At 38.2% G+C, this 19,526-nt stretch overlaps 2 protein-coding genes across 8 annotated transcripts in view; one reads left to right on the forward strand and one right to left on the reverse strand.

Annotated features, from left to right (window-relative positions):
• LOC105926067 (glutamate receptor-interacting protein 2) overlaps positions 1–13,561 on the forward strand; it is a 54,466-nt gene extending 40,905 nt beyond the window's left edge. For 6 of the 7 annotated variants that reach the window (XM_036132776.1, XM_036132778.1, XM_036132781.1 and 3 more), the window contains 5 exons: positions 1,848–2,007; positions 5,526–5,640; positions 5,939–6,160; positions 8,091–8,237; positions 10,495–13,561. In XM_036132776.1, the coding sequence (XP_035988669.1) occupies positions 1,848–2,007; positions 5,526–5,640; positions 5,939–6,160; positions 8,091–8,237; positions 10,495–10,692 (842 nt within the window). In that variant the 3' untranslated portion in view covers positions 10,693–13,561. Of the gene's footprint in view, positions 1–1,847; positions 2,008–5,126; positions 5,641–5,938; positions 6,161–8,090; positions 8,238–10,494 lie in introns of those variants that run through there. The other variant, XM_036132782.1, reaches the window with a different exon arrangement.
• A 2,867-nt stretch (positions 13,562–16,428) lies between these two features.
• Positions 16,429–19,526, reverse strand: part of LOC105926095 (sodium- and chloride-dependent taurine transporter) — a gene marked incomplete in the record, with an annotated part of 47,943 nt that continues 44,845 nt past the window's right edge. Inside the window, 1 exon segment of the mRNA XM_036132795.1 lies at positions 16,429–18,020. Within this exon segment, the coding sequence (XP_035988688.1) occupies positions 17,865–18,020 (156 nt within the window).

Below are 19,526 nucleotides of genomic sequence, written 5' to 3' on the forward strand. Positions count from 1 at the left end.
CAGTCCTGTCTTCTTTTGGTATAGAACAATGAAAAAGTATTTAACCCCGTGAAAAATTCAGTTTTTTGGTTTTGTCCTTGGAGCGCTCCCATTGAGACCGTTTTATCTTATTGTTGACTCATGACCATTTGACCTTAATTGAGGCAAGTGAGATCTACAGTACTTTAGGTATAGTCCTCAGTTAGTTTGTGACCTCGTCGTAGTCGGTGTGTAGTTTTAGTGAGTTGGTAAGATTTCCCACTGGTTCTCTCTGATATTCATCCGACTCCCCAAACTTTGAAAAAGGCTTTAGAACCCTCCCAGACTAATCAAGGTCTACAACTTTCTTCCTCAGCTTTAGACTGATGTATGATTGGGTTGTTTTTTGAGAACCTTTAGTCAGGCTGGTTCTGTTTTAAGAAATTTCTTGATTCAACAGACTAGACTCAACCCTTTATCGGTTTTACTTGCATACAGACACATTTCCCATTTGCCAAAAAAAATCATTTTGATACCAAAGACTTTGAGAATCTTTAAGTATTTTCTCATCACAACAAAAAAAATGCTTGGCCAGTCATCCGGTATATGGTCAATCCAAAAAAAAGGTTAAAATCAAAACCAGACTTCAGTTCTTGTAGTTGTATAAAAAAAAAAAACTTTGGATGAAGAGCAAAATGTTTTCCACTCAAAGCTAGTGAGGGAGACGTTCCAAGTTTGTAAACCTTTAGTGATGTGTCATTCTTCACGTCTACATTTTCTCATGCAAAATGGCGTCCCCTAACGATGAGGTGCCGTTAGTACTGTTAGCTTGGCTCACAGACATTTTGTCAATTGCTAAAAGGTGTGAACTGCTTTGAAATTGGCTGGGCAACAGGGTTAATGCTGAACTGTATGTTTTTTAAAAGTGGAGATGGGAGATGGCCTCCCATGTTTAGAGTTCCATCCATTTATGCATTTTCTTCCACTTATCCAAGACCGGGTTATGGAAGCAACGATATCCTGCTCAGTTTGGGGGATTCCAAGGTGTGCCCATGCCAGACTGAATATATAGTCCTTTTAGTGAGTTCTGAGTCTTCCCGGGGGTCTCCTACCAGTGGGGCGTGGCCAAAAAAGTCTGAGGGGGGTATTCTGATCATATGCCCAAACCACCTCAACTGATTGCCGAGATCCTCAGCTAGACTCAGTGGATTGTGCTGCAGAACAATAATCCAAAGCATTCCACGAGGTTAATAACTGGAAAAAAAAAAAGATTGTTTTGTAATGGTCAAGTCAAAGTCTGGATTAAAATCTTGAGAATTTGTTAAACAGACATGTTGAGGTTTGAAAACCATACAGTGTGGCTTCTTTAAAGTAGAATGGGCCAAAATTCCTCCATAGCGATTTAAACGACTGTTATTGCGATGCTTGATGGACTGTAGCGCAATGGTAGAGGTAGTTGTTTCGCAATCCATTGTGGGTTTGATCCCATCTTTCTCCTACCATATGTCGATGTGCCCCTGAGCATAGCACTTAAGCCCAGGTTGCCTACTGATCAATGCATGGTCAGTAACATTAGACAATGCTACATAAAAGCGGTCCATTTAGTATCTCTTTACAGCAAGTTAAGTTTAAAGGTAACTTTTTCTTAGAGTGGAGTGTTTTTGACATATTTCCTGGCAAATGTATAGTTGATTTTATTTACTAAAAGGGCCAAAAAATAAATAGCCATCTACTATAACTATTTGGTCTTTACTCAAGATTTAGTTCAAATTAGTCTGATTTTAACTAAATCTGTTTTATGAAATCTCAATGAGGGGGAAAATGGCAAAAACAGAAAATGCTTGAAAGAAATATTACTCAAAGGAAATTATTATTCTTATCTGCTTCAGGTACATATCTGCATAAAACCTCTGATTTACTCCTAAATCCACTTGACTGGAGGCGCCCGAAGCACAGAGGCCACACCACTTCTAATGCTGGAGGTTTGGGGATACAAACAGGGCTTTATGATGGAGGGTTCACTGAGGATGAGTGGGACAAGATACCTGGGTGAGTCCTGAGGTCTGAGATTATGTTCAAAGCACTCAGATTTCCTCTTCTTCTGAAATTTGTCAACAATTCTGAATCAGCTATTTTTTTTTCTTTCATACCTTTTCAACACAGGCACTTCAGATTTTATTTTTCATGCTGCTACTGCTAAAATAGCGTTGTAGATGTCAGGTTAACATGTAAATCTTCCTAAGAATTCATACCTTGCACTCCAGTGATATGTTTAAAAAAAAAAGTGCTTAATCACACTTTGAAATTAATAATGATGTTTAAGATAAATTAATATTTGCTTTAGCCGCAATAACTGAAAGTTTTTTTTTGTTTGAGTTTATACACAACTTGATTTATAATATGCACATTCTTTTGTTGTATCTTATGTGTTGCACCAGCTGTCTGTAGAAAGTGAAAGTTTCTCCACTGTCCTCATTTGTGTCCACTTGTCTTTAAATTGTGATTTTCATGCTTTTTTTTTTTCTTTCTTTCTTTTTTTTTCTCACTTAAAAAAAAAAAAATACAGTTCTGGTCACATAAGGAAAACATAAAAGTTTATTGCAAAGTCTTCAGTTCTTCCAAAAATAAACACATAATTGACCAACGACAGTGTTTCCTAAAATATCAAAACATGAAAGTTTTTTTTTAGTTTTTTTAAATGTAGCATTTAATCCATGTTGAAAAGATTTATCGTTTATTTATCAGATTATCCCAAACAAGACTAAATTATGCAAAACTTTGAGTTACTTTAATCCAATACATGTTTAGATTCGTTGTTTAAAAAGGGACTGCTGTCATTTGTAGCTCACCAATATTTTTAATGCATTTGCTGCTTGAGCATCAAAACTCAAAGATTATAACACTGTGCCTCAGTGATGAAAGACTTTGTATTGCAGCCCATAAAGGTAAAAAATAAATGATAGGAAATTAGAAAATTATTATATTATTATGTAACCATGACAAAATTTTGTTAAGACAGTGGTTCAGAATTCAGATATAACACACAAACAAATCAACGATGTAAATGTTAAAGGCATTGTCGACGATCTCTTTTTTTGGCTTCAAGTTCTGGGGGGGGGTCACCTTATCTATTGGTTGTCCCACATGCCAATCATTGAGACATGCTCAAGTAACGCCACTATCTGTGCACGTTCCATGCTAGTTCCTTATTGTTTGCTGTATATGTGCACTTCTTGTGTTTATGTATACAGCGAGGTTTGGTGTTAGCCATTCATTGTAGCTCCGGTGCTCTCACTGTGTACTTTGACATGTGTCTGAGAGTCAAATAAAGCAAAGAAGCAAAGATGAAGAGGACATGACTGGATTACACAGCCCTGTAGCGTTCCAGTGTTGAGGATCAGTGGGGCAGATGAGAGTTTCCCTATCCTCACCATCTGGGGCCTGTTGGTGAGGAAGTCACTGATCCAGGAGCAGAGCGGTGGAGATAATCCCACATTGTGGAGCTTCAGAGGCAGCATGTCTGGGAACACAGTGTTGAAGCCTGAGCTGAAGTCCATGAATAGCATCCTAACATAAGTGCTGGGATGCTGCAGATGAGTCGGAGCTGAGTGAAGTCCTAATGAGACAGCATCCTCCGTGGAGCGATTCTCCCTGTAGGGGAACGGCAGGCAATCCAGGCCGCCAGGGGTGGTGTCCTTGATGTACTTCAGGAGGATCCCATTGAAGCGCTCCATAGTGACTGGGGTCAGAGAAACAGGGCGGTAATCATTGAGGCAGGCGATGTTGGATGTGAGGGAGCAGCTGGCCTCTTTAGTTCATCTCTGAATGAACAGATGGAACATCAAGGGTTGAACAGTGCTGCGAATTGCACTGCTTCTAAGATATGGAAGTTGACACGTTTGGTACAGGTGTTTTCTAATATAGTAAATAGCTCCAAAGAACACATGTTCATGTCAAGTTGACTAAAGAAGCATTTATGTAAATGTCGGCATGATCAAAGATGAGGGAAGGGGCATCTGTTCCAAAAGAAAAGAAGCCTTTGTTTATGTTAATTTTTGAAGATGGTTATTATGAGAGCTAAAATGTCATCAGTTATTCTGTAAATACATTCATAGTCAGATACAATTTGGAATAGACTATGGGCTTACTGGCAGTTTCTCTTTTTTAAAAAACAGCAGGGTGTTTCTTCTGAGTTAAAAAACAGTTTGAGATTAGTCGGGGTAGTCTTGTTTAGCCACAATGCAGCCTGGAAATGTAAAACATTTCAACAGTTTTAGTGAGACAAACAACTTGTAATGTCAACAGTAAAAACATGTACTGTAGAGGAAGACAGGGTAGTCCATTGGCAACATTTAGAAAAGGAGAGATGAGACCACTGAATTGCACACTGTTTTTGACCTGCAAGGTATTTTATTTATTTAACAAATGTCCACTTTCAGAAAAAACCTGTGTGTGAAAGTCTGTAAGGGTAATTGTTGTTTTTAGCTTTTAGGGTTAAATGTCATTGACAGATCTAGGAAATGGGCAGCACAAAATCTTTTGAGTGAAAGGCTTCTAAAACATCATTATGGAGCCATAACTGTCTCCACTACACAAGGCAGTGGACACTATCATTTTAGAAAAAGGCATAATAGAAGCTTTAAAGTCGTTTTAGTGTAAAATATGTAATCTATTTACGATTGAGAACAATAAATGAACGTTTTGAAATGAGCCAAAGTATACAGTACATCCTGTTGCACAAAAAAGACAAAAATGTCAAAGTATTTTTTTTAACTGGTTATGTAGTGAGCCCTAGTCGACATATGCTCCAAATCTTTGCAAACAGACGAAGTGTACACTTTAAATAACTGATTGCTTTGATGCATTCCAGTGGAGAACAGGTAGACTTTGCATATACAAAAAGTTTGAGTATGCATACAAACACTCCTTTTCCCACTTCAAGCTGTTCTTGAAATGGATTGTAACCTTTGCTAGTAATTGTTTATGAAACATTTCCTCCTTCCAGTTATTCTGATCAGAGCTGTATTCTTTGTTTCAACATCTTGGTCATGCTACGTTTTTGTTTAGAAAGATCTCTGCTGCTGTTGAATTAATTTATCATGTTGTATGCATTCACATTTTGTGCTTCTCCAAACTGTCCTTTTTTTTTTCTTCTTCTTCTTTCTCAGGTATTCTTTCTCTGATCTGCTTTATTAACTGTCCGCAAGCTCTCTGGTGTTACAATCAGATGTCCTGTCACCCCTTATCCACTCAAAACGCAAAACATTTTCCTCTGAAAGCAACTAAAAGACTTAAGGATGCATCTGCCTCAGGTCTCCTCAAGCTTGACCCTTATGAACTGGTCGTTTTCGTTTCCTACTTTTTTTTTCTAAACCTAATTCGGCTCCTTTCAATCCTTTTCTGAGCCAGTTTACGGTAAAAAAAAAAATTTTTTTTCTTATTTTAATGGGTGGGCTCTCCAGTTTAGCAGCCCAAAGAAACTGCATTTCCCAGGCTGCTTTTCTACGCAGCAGTGGCCTCCACACTTGCAGGGCTGCTCTTATGTTCTGGTTCCTGCACTGTCATAGATTCGTCAGCCCCCCTCGCTGCCATGGCTCGCTGAACAAGGACGACAGCTTCTGGTCCCAGGCTCTGCAGGACCTCGAGACCTGTGGCCAGTCTGGGATTCTCAGGGAACTGGAAGTAGGTGGCCTACATCTGTTTTGTCCTTCTGATTCCTTAGTCTCCCCTCGGCTTAAATGGACATGCCAGACGAAGCATTATGATAACCATCAATGTGTAATCTCTAATTAAATCTGACAAGACAAGCCGGGCACCTGCTGCCAGATTGACCAAAGAAGGGTTTTACACAATGCCTCTCAGCCGCTAATCCCTATTCTTGACTACATCAGAGAATGTGTGCATGTTTCCAGTGTTGTTTTTTTTTCCCCGTTGTACTACATGATGTTGAAATAATTTCTGTCTTTATCGACTTTTTCAGGCTTCTATGACAGGCAGCACTCTTAGTCTGTACCTGGAGGAGACCAAGACCAGTGAGGACTCAATGTTTCTGTCTGAGATCAGTCCAATAAAGAATGAAGGAATCCACAACGGGTCTAAAATCAAAAGCCTGAACATGTCGACTGGAGCCAGAGATGGATCATCCAGGGCCAAAGGGGGTCCCTCTGACGCTCTGTCCCCTACAGCCCTGGCACTACAGAAGGTGAAATTAGGATATAATGCATCAAGACACAAATCCAAAAAAATTGCCATGATTTACTTCTACAAATAGATTTATTAGATATGTGAAAAGGCTGGAAATGATTGTTTCATTGCACCAGCATAATCTTAGATAACTGGAAATGTAAAAAATATCAATGCTTAATCTGAGTATTTTTAACCAGTGGGTAAAAACAGTCAATTGTGGCACTAGTATTATTGGCACAACAAAAAAAAAAAACACTCTTAGAATGTATGTAATTTTTTTTTAATCAACTAAAGTCTCTATGAACATCTAATTAGTACCCCATGAATTTTTGTTTTCCCAGGCTAAAACGATGAACGATAACATTTTACATCTTAAGTCTCCCTAAAACTGGATGGCATTTAACTGAATGTTTGTTTTTAGAGGTTTTGCCAGGAGCAAAGCCCCTTCTGTCCTACCATCACATATGGAGACATGAGGAGTTTGTTTAACTCTACTGAAAATTTAAATGTAACAGTGTTCTTTAGTCAGAAAAGACAAAGACCAAACATCATAGAAAAACGAAAATTTCTGGTGTGAAACAAAGGATGAATATGTAGGAAATCTACACAGGCTCACTGTTCATTGAGGTGGAGGAGCCAGGATGCAGAGGGCCTGTGTTTTTCGGAAGGCCCATGGAACCTTGTTACGGCAAATGGCACCATAAAACCAGGATGTTTACAAATATTTTGTTGGATAAGAAAACTGAAAATGGTCACGTCTGGGTCTTTTCACCAGCCGGCAATACTTAACAAACAACACTGACACACAAATGGTTCATCAGGCAGAAAACAAAACGTGGCCTCATTGTGTAACCTTGTTTCTTGGCGACCCAAGTCCCCAGATCTACATCCTCCGGAAAACCTGTGGGGTGAGCTGAAAAGAGAGCCTGATGGAGGTCCAAGGACAACGATCTCTAGACAGATTGTATAAATGCTCAAATATGTCTCTCTGGATCCCCTGACCTTGTGAAATGTTTTCAGAAGATATCAGAAAATGTTGATGTCCTGCATGCAAGAGTGTATTGCACCTATGTGGGGCCAAAGCTACCAATAATTACACAATAATTGCTCACACAATAGCACTTTACAAAGGTGGTAAAATAAGTCTGTATCATGAACCATGTCAAGTTCTGGTTCCAAATCTACCTTTTTAAAAATAAACAATGACTTCCATTCACCGAGCCCTAATTTAAATGAACCACAACACCACGGATGCTGGCTTTTTCAACACATCATGCTCCAGCACGTTTGGTGCACATGTCACCACATAGAAAACATTGGAGGGTGAGGGGGGGGGGGGGGGGGGGGGGGGTTGCATATGAACATTAGGCCTCTAAGAATGTGTTTTTTTGTTTTGTTTTGTTTGTTTAGCCCCCTGGCTGCTTTCTACAAAACTTTCTACAAAAATCTGTAGTGATGCGCTGCCTCACACCTGCCTGTGTGCCTCCCTTGAAAATACCCCCCCCCCCCCCCCAAACATGAATGATGAAGTGTAAAAAAATGCAAATTCCTGCCCTGTCTTAACATGTACTTCCTAAATACAAATGTACAAGCAGCTCTCCCTGTAACGGCACACGATGTTCCAACCTCCTCCCTGACGCACCTGTTTTGGCTTTGGATGGCTTATGTTTTGCAGACAATAAGACCTCCACAGAGTAATGGACCATATTTGGAGTTGACACAACTTTTTTCTCATATCATGGAAAGTCATCTGAGCGCCACTGTAAAGTTGTTTTCTGTTTGGTTATGGATAAGTCTACTGGCTCTGTTTATTGGAATCCACCGTATGCATCCTTCTGCGGACACTATAGTGAAATTCCTGGAAAGTGCAAAAGACACCCCCTTCTTGAAATGTCTAACACTTTTTCACATGCATTTGTGCAACTATGATTGTTCCTTCTTTGCAGGTCTCTCTGAGGAAGGACCGTGAGAGTCATGACTTTGGTTTCAGTGTGTCAGACGGGCTCCTGGAAAAAGGCGTTTACGTCAACATGATTAGGCCTGATGGACCAGCTGAACAAGCCGGTCTGAAACCCTTCGACCGGATCCTTCAGGTACCGTTTCTTTGAAAAGGTTAAAATGGCATAAGACGAATAAAAATGAATTAAAATAAAAATGAGCTGAGTTGAAGTCATTGCTGATTCCATTAGAAGAATCACAATGCTCTGTCATTATTACAAACAGAATCATAACAGGAACATGCTTACTTTCAAGAGCATCATTATTTAGTATAAGACATTAGAGCATGGTAAATACATTTCCTGGAAGAAAGATTATGCAAATTAGTGCTATGATCTAATGGCACACGAGTGCACACCCTTAAATTATGTTGAAACACGTTTAGACTCCCTTTCAGCATTCTGTAGTCTTAAGAAGGATCTATCAGCATTGCACGTCTTTGCATTGCACAATTACCTCCATAGTACATGAGTTGAACTGTTTATACTTTAATCCACTTTAACAACCACCCCTGTTCTCTCTGAAAAGATGTAATCCTTCATCATAACTACCATGTTTCACTGTGGTAATGGAGTTCTTTTTACGATCCTTAATGATATTAATATCAATATTTTTTTTTAATTCGGGCCCAAAGTAAAAGTTTGTTTTCCTCAAGCCACCGCACATTCTGCCACACCACTTTGGACTATTTTAGCCAGGCCTGGTTGTTGATGTTTTTTTTTTTTTTTTTCAGAAGTAAAAACCTCTATCTCTTAAGTTAGTCCAAATATATGGAGACATCTGGCGATTGTCACAACATTCAGTGTTGCTGTCAGCGTCTAAAGGTATACATGTGTGTGGCTTTGTGCACAAGTATGTATCATAGTCACACACTGTGGAATACTGTGCAATTTTGACCAGAACCGCTGACATTTATACTGAATCTGATTAACCTAAGATAAGTAAGGTTAGTTGTAGTAGTTTAAGGGTTTTAAGAGCAACAGGATTATTTCACATTTTTATTGCTTTCCTTCAGTTAGTTTTCAGCTGAGCTGTGGATAGATTTAATTTTGTCTAAAGCTCTGAAATGATTTATGAGATTCTTTTTTTTTTTTTACAATAAATATGCTGGTGAAGATTCTCAGTCATCCAGGTCATGGTCATTCCAAAAAAAGGTAAAAAACAAAGCAACTGGACTTGTTTTCCGTAGTTGAAAGGAAAACAAGTCCAGTTGCTTTGTTTTTTACCTTTTTTTGGAATTACAATAAACAGTTTTATCAGCAGATTATTCTGCATTTTAAACTTTTTTTTCTTTTTTTTATCCACAAATTACAGTTCAATACAACCTTGGTACAATATTATCACTGTGTTTTTAGGGTTTAGGTTTTCTTGAAACTTTTTTATTATTGAAATTCACTGCTTGAAAAATTTATATTACATTTTTCCATCTGTGACAATTTTGTAAATACTTATGTGTATTTAATTTGATAAAGTATTACTGTTCATAAAAATATCTCCAGTATTTAGAAGATTAAATACACATGAAACACAAGGCAAGTAACCAAACTTGCTTACATTTCGCTAAATATACACATTCATATTCAGAGCCATTCATATTTAAAAATCAGCATTTAACACGCAACCTTTTGCGATTGGAATCTTAAATCAAACATTTCAGGATTTTCTTGTTTATTCATTTATTTTATTTTTGAGGTTTGCTGCTGGAGCTTTACTTCTCAAGTCATAGCATTAACTGAAACAACTGAAGAAGATGAGTTATTGTTCATTTACTGAGATGAGGGTACCAAAAACATTTCTGTGAATGTCCAAATTTAAAGATAACTTGAACTTTGAAACGTTTTAGCCACATGTTTACTTATAGAGGCTGTATAGTAGCCTACTGGGTTTTAATATTGAAGTTTTGCTGCTGTTTTATGTGGGAGACATCTGACTTTCCTACATCCAATACTGACTTCTAAGTGCTGTACTGTGAGAGTTTCTAATTTGAAACTTGGGAGTTTCAGCATCGGCATAAAAATTAAACCTAAATTTGTCTGCATACTTTAACTAGTCAAGTAGTTGTGTGTGGAGAGAGATCTCAAATTGAAAACTTCCAAGTTCTGTTGTGACGCTCTTAAGTTTTCCATTTACTTTTTGGCACTTGCCGATTATTTTTCTGTAAGGAGGTACTATCTTGAAAAGGTTTGGAAACCAATGACCTAAACTTTTAAACCATAAAAAAACAGGTGGAAGATCTGAAGCAAAATATGGGCATGACAGTTCTCACATGTAGTGAGAGCTTTAGGTTTTAATAGAATAGGTTAAACAAATGCAAAGTGTATTGAATGTTAATTAATAGTTGTGGTCTTCCAGGTGAACCGCGTGAGGACCAGGGACTTGGACTGTTGTCTCACTGTGCCTCTAATTATGGAGGCTGGAGACTGCCTGGATCTGGTCATTAGCAGGAATCCACTGGCATCCACTTACGCGGAGCTGGCCAGCAACTGTGACGGCCCCTCCAGCTCGCTTGTCTGCTTCGCCAACTACAGGACCAACAGCATCGCCCTGTGAACACGGAGCTGGAAGTGGAACACGGCAGCGCTGGGACCTCACACATGCATCACACGTGGTTCGGTTTGTCACATTGTAGCTCTCAGACAGACCTTCACGCTCGTGTTCTGCACACAGGAACAACCACTCTCTGCCTCAGAGCATCTCTCTCTCTCTCTCACTCAACATTACACGATTGTTGCTTTTGTTCACTGCTGTGTTCAGATGATTTAGTCCTGTGGAGACAGAGGCTTCAGTAGAAAGCCCCCTACTCTCTCTCTCTCCCCCCCCCCCCCCCCGACCACCACCAGAGGCACAGCCACATGAAGGGTTATATAACAGAGGAGTCATAGCTTCTGACGGAGGCCAGGACATCAACGCACGTTTTCGTTCTGCAGACTTTCATGATGTAAACACTCACTGCCTAAAACCTGACATATCTTTATTACGCTTTGTGTTGGTTTTCATTTTAATTTTTCACAAATAATGCATTGGTTTCGGTGCATGGAAAGCACTCACACAGACACCGGGTGTGGATGAAGCATTAGGTAAAGGAACATTGCACTTATTTGAGTAATTTCAGCCATGAGTTGGCTCACTGCCTTTGTTTCCAGTCTCTGCCCAGCACGGACTGCTCTATAGAGCGGATGGTGCCCCGAATAGTCCAAGCACTCCCCTGATACCTGCCAACAACAATATATTATAATGCCACTAACACATGAGGTCAATTTAACCTCTGTTCATGACACTTGAATTGTGATTATTTGTTTCAGAGACACTTTCTTGTGCACTGATCAACTCTCTAATGTTCACTTGCCTTTTATTTTGTTGGAACGTTTGATACCATTACGTATGGATTTGAGTTTAAAAGTTAGGTTTGCACATGTTTAAACACTGTTTCTGCATGTTTTGTTTTTTTTCTCCCAAGAGTTCAAATTCAGTGTTCACAATTTTTCTGTACAAGCTGCTCTTTCTAACACAAAACTCCAAGGATGCGCACTGTATACCAGTCCTTAACATTTTCTATTTGCTTAAAGCAAACTGTGAGTGCACTTTTTTTTTTTTTTTTTTTTAAATCTTGAAACTGTGTTCTCAACGTTACCTTTGTATGACACAATGACCGTACTAATCTGAAAATGGATTATGTTAAATTTCGTGTTGGCTGGTGTGAAAATGTTTTTCTGTCCCATTTGTAGCAGCCTCAGAGGCAAATTTATAGTTGGGTCAGTAACCTTCAGATTTGTCTATTATGAAATTTCTTCCTAAATAAGGACCCACTTTAAAGGTCCTATATCTCTCAGCATTAATTTTTTTTTAATCTTTTACTGTAAAAGGCATTTTTGTGCAGTGTTTATTTTTATTTATTCATGAATTTTATTTTTAGTACAGGTCCATAAGGTTTTAGGATCTTCCTGAAATCTGCAATACCAAATGTTTCTGTACTTATTTTATTTATTTTTCTTATTGAAGTCTTTTGTGAACTTGTGTATTTTGGCAAAAATGACCAAAATGATTTATCAGATTTTATTTGGGCAGGGCAGTTCTTTTTGTTGTAATAAAGTTATACGGCTGTGGTTTACCTGTCCAACCTTTGAAAAGTGTAGCCTGTGACCCAATGATTCTGCAAGGCAAAGCCAAATCTTTTTTTTTTTTAAACCAAAAATGTGTGATTATTGATTTATCTATGTACAAACAATTTTACAACAAATGCCATCTAAAAGGGTGATTTACTGCATAAATTGCTTAAAATCATATCCAAACATATGAAATCCAGTTTGGTCCAGATCAAATTTAAAACCATACATTCTAACCATATTGATGTATTCAGATCAAGTTATCACATTCACTCACAACTGTAATAAAAACGAGTCGGGTAATCAATTAATACCAATTTTGAAGTTCTTGAAGAAAAGTCCAGCAGATTGCATTTGGTCACTGACGTTGCAGCGATTGTTCATCCTGAGCAATCATGAGGCAGTGGTGGAGAGGAGCCGTTCTGTTTTTGCAGGAAGAAACCTTCAGCAGAACCAGGCTTAGTACGAGTCACCGGCTGTGGGTTGCTTTAGATGTTAAATCTTATTTCCAAAAAGTACAAATGAGATATTTCCATGAAGCATTTAAGTCATATATCTCACTTCAAAGAGTAAATCAGCGTGTTGAGTGGATGTAATTTTTTGTTGGCGAACTTTGCGCTCAAAGCTAGAGCGCTTAAAACTCCAGAAATTGTTTTCCTGTAAAGCATATTTTCTCCACCATTTCACCACACAGCTGCATGCCACCTGCAACCTTGAGCTTGAATGACGCAACACTGCGCGGGGGAGGGTTGTGAGCAGCGAGTGACTAACATGTCTAACAACCTGTCTGGCTCTGATTGGTTGTTTCTGACCGGGAGCACTGTATTTCTGTAAATGGCAGTAGGACCACTGGGAGGAGCCAGAGAAGCTTTATTTTTTCACAATTATCTCTCATATTTTACAGTTGGGACATACTGATCATTTTACAAAACATGTAAAAAAACAAACATTTATACAAAAATTACCTGCTGCTGTTTTTAACATGACCAACTTGAACCAAGAACAAGCCTTCTTGATGTCCTTTAATCACATTGTTTGGCCCTTTTCTGGCCTCGTCGTTGTACAGGCCACTATAACCACAACAGATCTTAAAAATATGTATTTTTAAAATATTAAATAGTAAAATCCTAAATATAAAAGAACATTTCTGAAGAAATTTAAGAAGGCGCCTGCCTTGTGGTGTGTATCGTGCTACCCGTAAGAGTTACCATTGCGAATATCATATTCCTACGTTCATCACAGCCCCCGCAGTGAGCGTCGAATTGTGGATTATGTGATTTTGGTGTCTGTGGAGCATGTCTGCAGCATGTAGCTGCAGAAATTTTTGACCCCAAAAAAGGGGTCAAAAATGGATGTTTGACACCTCATATATAGACATGCTTTATCCGATAAGGGCCAAATTTGTTATGGAGCTTTCCCTGTAAATGAAATACATACTCTGTCAAGCAGAAGTTGGTAGGACCTTCCTTGAGCTACTTCCGGTTAGCAGCATGCTAACATGGTTGTGTTCAGTATCACTGGGTGATGTTACTCTGTTAGTGTGGTCCAAATGATGTACTGGAAAGTGCCTCAAAAAGGGAGAAAATGCGATTTTGCAAGTTTTTTGTTCATGAAGTCGCCATGGTAACTCAAAATGGCGGCTGATACAAAAAGCAGCAGTTGACTGGATAAAGACACACGTTTTGATATATAAACTATAGGGGTGAAGAAGTAATTTTCTAAACTTGTCACACGGGGTTGTGATCCTGTGACCTCTTGACTGCCAATCCCAGAACTAAATCACTTTACCAAAGACCAGCTCCATATATGGTCATGCATTATGTGAAATTTAGCTCTGTTTTAGCCCGGTTCACAGCGTTGAGACGCATGTTTTGATATATAGTTTGTGTGTGTACACCCTACAGTTCGGGCTGTATTAACGGTGACGGAAGAAAAATAAACAATAAAGAAACCCTTATTAGGTGCATAGTAATAGGCCCTGCCAGAGCATTTGCATTGCAAATGCTCTGGCAGGCGCCTAATTACAAGTTCATAGTTTGTGGAACTATGAATTTAGTTCATGTTCAGGTGGTGAACTCTAAACTTGAAATAAATTCAATTTTAATCTGTGTGAAGTAGAGTTGGAAATAACTCTTAAGGGTGAACTTGAGCAAAACTTAAAATCAGCATTTTTCTTTTGCATTTTGCCCATCCAGATGAAAAGATGAAATTAACCATTTCCGAGGCCCAAAATCTACTCTGCAGCAGTATACAGTGTGATGCAGTTATGGGACTAGGCATAATGTAAAAAAAACACATAAAATGCAGCATGTCTCTGATGCATTGTGATTGATATCTGCAATGAATATGAACAAATGTGATTCATTGCATAGCAACATTCATACACAGTTCAAAGTACTTTTCAGGAGACCAAAGGAACCAAGGTAAACAAAAGCTACATATAGGACAACTACCATGCTGAAGAAATCAGAATTTAACTATCACATTAAAATACTTAATACAAAAAGCAAATAGAAGATGAAAACAATTTGATGAAATAATTTTTACTTTTTCAATGGTAAAACTGCAGTAAACTGTCATACTTTTAGTCTTGATTGAAAGGAGAAAAGGTTTCTGCTCTCTCTAAAGTTTTGAAGGGGTTTTGTTCCAGAGCAGAGAGTATTGAAGAGCGTATTGAAACTAAAAACTGCCGTCTCTTGTTTAGGTCTGGTCCTGAGAACAGGTATGAGATTACTGGAAGGGTCAACAAGGTTCAAACCTGACAACTGAAATGTGTTTAGGTCCAAAACCCTTAAGTGTCACATCGACTATTCAAAATAAAATCTATCCTTTTACAGACAACAGCCAATGCAGTGGCATAGCGGTGTATTATGACCCATTGATCTGGTGTTGGTCTGAATGCTGGTAGCAACTTTTTGGATGATTTGCAACTGACTGATGGTTTTGTGTATTTATGTGTTATTTTCAGAGAAACCAGTTGGGTCACAATTACAATAATGTAACTTACTCAAGGTAAAGGCATAAACAAGTTTTTGTGTGTTCTGTTCTGATGGCAAATCCTGTATTTTGGTGATTTTAGTAGGCTAATGTGTCGTCTAAGATGGATTCTTATATCAAGGTTTTTTGTATGCTCTGTTTTTTTTCAGCCTTGTTAAGTCTAGTGGAGGGCTGATGTCCAACCATGCATTTATTTTGGAAAGAAAAAAAAATTCTGCGTTAAGTTTGAGACAACTATGATCTTTTAGCTAATATTATAAATGCACTTAGTGACTGTAAGTACATGTAGCTATGTAATGGCAGAATTAAACAGTTATGTTTAGTCTATGCGTATGAAGAAATGTTGCAATGCTCAATAATCAGAGCTAGGGTGAGTGTATATGTAAATTGAATAAAAGTGGCCCAAGTGTGAAGCCTTGAAGAACCCCATATGCAATCCTTGTTCACAAAGACTTACTTTACAATAGGCAACTGACACAAACATTTTCTGGTCTGTAAAGTAGAATCTTAAGTTTAAATGGTAAATGGCTTGTACTTGTACAGTGCTTTAACTAGTCCGATGACCCCAATTCACACATTCACACCCTGACGATGGTGAGCAATGTTAGTAGCCACAGCTGCCCTCGGCCAGACTGACAGAAGTGAAGTTGTCATACATCAGCGCTGTCGAGCCCTCTGAACACCGCCAGCAGACAACGCAGGTGAAGTGTCTTGCCCAAGGACAACAACTGAGATGGTCAGAGCAGGGGATCAAACCAGCAACCCACTAATTGCAGGACAAACTCCCTAACTCCTGCACCACTGCCCCCATCCAAGTTTAGGAGAATAACACAACTTCATGCAGTCAATTGTGTCAAATGTCTACAAAAGTCATTATCAGGGGCTAACATATCATACATAACATACTAACATAGCTCACCACCATCAGGGTGTGAACGTTCGCGTGGATGACAATAATGTAAAGTGGTTTTGGGGTCATGGGATTTGTTAAAGCGCTATACAAGTACAAGCCATTTAGCGAATGGTGCACTAAACTCGAGAAATACCAACACAGACATTTTAGATAAGTGTTAGTTAAGTTATAAACATCAGTAGTCTGCCTGAAATTACACATTTTTACACTATGAGCAATAATGTATACTTTTCAAAGAGTGTAATACAAAGAAAAGAAATCACACGAGCACAATCCAAGGAAAATATGTTTATTTTATCTACATAGACATGATGCAATATCCATCTTGAAGGGCAAAACAGAGACAAAAAAATGCTTTGGTACGACTGAGTTTCTAAGTAACAAAAGCAGCAAGATAATGCAGTGTCTCCTGCACACATTTTAGGAAAAGATTTTTTTTAAAGGTTTTTATCCAGCTGCATAAGCCAATCAGTCAGAATTATAATGCATTTTAAATGGGCAAAGAATGCAACAACTTTGTATTTCGTTACCGCACACCAAAGTGCAGCAAAGGGCCAAGATAGTCGATACAGGGGAAACACATTTCATTAGAATCTGTGTTGCTATTCAGGTGATGCACAGTGTAAAATTGTCAGAAAAAAGGCATGTGTGAATTATTAACAGTTTAAATTCTAGAACACAAACATAGTTCAGCGTTGCAGGCTACAGTCCAGATGTTCTGCAGAGCCCACCTGCTACCGAAATCAGCAAAATGGAGATAACTGTCAGGTAGTTAGAATAAAAGTAACATGACAAAATGATGTCCTCACAGATCCCACTAATCATTTAAAAAAAATGAGAATTCGAAGCAGTCCTACTCTGTCCTGTCATTGTTTTAGCGGAGAAAAATCTAGATTATCTGCGTCAAAGGTAATATCAAAAAGTTAAAAGCTAAAAAAATGTCTTCCTGAATAACAGCAAATACTACATTAAAGGTGATATGACATATAAAGTGCAAAGAGAGGTTTCAATAAATGCACTGGGGCTGACTATAAGTAGTCACAGAGGCATCATACATCTGCTCTAAAACGCCTCTTCCCTTTTCTCCTCACTTTTTCTTTCTTAACTCTTTTTCTCTCTTTTTTAAAAAAAATGATTAGACGTTTTTTTTTCTAGTTGGATCTTTAAATGAGCCAAGGCCTTGTTTACCATGTAACTGAAGACAAAATAGCTGTTTACGTCCCATTCTGTCCCTAATATATGAACAAATTAACTCTCAACAGCATTTCTTTTTCTTTTTTTTAGAAATCACAATCATGTGTGGATGTTTACAGTCATTGTTTTTAGTTAATTGTACACTTTGTTACATGAATTAATGAGAAGTGAGTTATTTCCTGTGCCTTCCTCTGACGCGTTCAATTTCTCATCTCCTCGGAATCAACAGAAAAGTAGTAAACATTGAACATGTTCTATTTAACAATACTGCCTTAACTGAGATCAGTGCCAACTACAGCAACAACATTTGTAACATCAACAATATCAGTAGAGTAAAAAAAAAATCACAAGAGAATAAAACAATTACAACAATAAAATATATCTCTCTTAATAGAAATCAAACCCTAGTATCTCTAATATGAATATATTGGACAATGTAAACCTACCCTTATCAAAGTTAGCAAAATATAATAACACAGTAAGCACATCAATCTTATTCCTCTCACAGAGAGCGCTCACATCATTGTTTCTACAATGGTGTGGGTGGGCTTGATCAAGCCATTGTTCCCGTTCGGGTCCAGAGGCTGTGTCAGCTCGCTGCTCTTCAAGTTGTACTCTTTCGGGCGAGAGCTCACGCCTGACTTTGCCGGGGCCGCAACTGCCTTGATCCTCTGAGGGAAGGGGGAGAAGATGAGACATTAGGCTAATGATCACCAGAAACAAGGGCTCCTTCAGGGCTCAACGGGACTGTTACTGAGCTTGAAACGTTTTGGATATTAGAGATTGGTTAGTGCAACACTAAATAAGACATTTTAATTGACAAAAGAAAATGTCGGCCCCAACTCAGAAGGTCAGTTTGAGGTTAGCCTCTAATAGCATAATGTGCCTTTGGGCCTGTGCCAAAAATTAAAGAGCCAGAGATGCCAAACTTGTGGATTCAAAACAGAAACATCACAAAGATGTGATCAACTATGACGACATTAGCCAATCATTTACTTGTCCTGAACTTGACTTTATTTTAAACTTTTTCATAAGGGAGTTATTTCGAAAATTGTAAAAAAGAAAAGACAATATGTTTTTCATAATTGAAGACTTAGGAATTGTTTTTTTTTTTTCATCGGTTTTATTTTGTTACTGTGAAATAGGCATAAAAATTAGGTTTCGTTTTAGCTGGTAGCGATTCTCAGTTTTAGCCACCATCTCTGTTAGTCATAATGAAATACATCTGTAAACCTACAGGGAAAGTGACAAATGGTAATCTCATTAGTAAAACAACAAAAATAGGATGGCTTACAAATTTATTTCTCATTTTACATTTTATAAATCAGCGTTTTTGTTTAAGTTTTGTGAAATTTTAGTCACATCTCGAATTAAATCATCATCAAAAATGTTAATTTATTGCAAGGATTTAATTTAAATCTGACAAACACCATCTCCTACTGCTGTCCATGCACAAGTGCCATAGTCTGTGACTCTTAGTGCTTCGTTTATTCATTTAATTTTTTTTGGTTTTGTATCTAAATAATTTTGCCATTAGGGTTTCTGTCACTTACAGCATTCCATATTCAGTTTTGGCTTTGCTAAATCCTTTTGTATCCTGCTTCAATCCCTTTGTATCAGCTCCTCTGCTCAAGTCTTTGACCCAGTAGGTCTACGTTAAACCGATAATTGTAACCTGCTTCTGTTGTCCATCAATCACCTTCCCAGCAGTTTCAAGCCAGTCCGTTTCATCACTGCCCTTTGTCAGATCCTTGAAAATCCTCCATGTCTTTTTTTTATTATTATTATTTGCTCCGTTCCCTCGGTATCCTGTCTACTGTAGTCCAGGATTCCAGGTTTCCTGAGTTTTTGTTTTTTACTTTTGTGTCTCAGTTTTGTACCAGTAAGTTTTGGATTTTTTTTGTTGCTCATTTAACATCGTTTCATGACAATGTGTGACTACCTTTATCCTCTCTGTGCTTGTGGAACTTTTCTAATGCAGTTTTTTTCTTTCACTAAACTTCCCATTAGTATACTTTGCAGCACTCTGCAAACCGGCAACTTCCTTGGCAATGACTTTTTGTGGCAGAGTCTGCTTGTGAAGGGTGTCAAGGACTGACTGCTGAACAACTGTCAAGTCAACGGGTTTTCTCATTATTGTGCAGGTCATTATATAGCTATAACATCACATTTAAATA

This window comes from Fundulus heteroclitus, unplaced genomic scaffold, assembly GCF_011125445.2.
Source record: "Fundulus heteroclitus isolate FHET01 unplaced genomic scaffold, MU-UCD_Fhet_4.1 scaffold_54, whole genome shotgun sequence".
Classification (NCBI taxonomy): Eukaryota; Metazoa; Chordata; class Actinopteri; order Cyprinodontiformes; family Fundulidae; genus Fundulus; species Fundulus heteroclitus.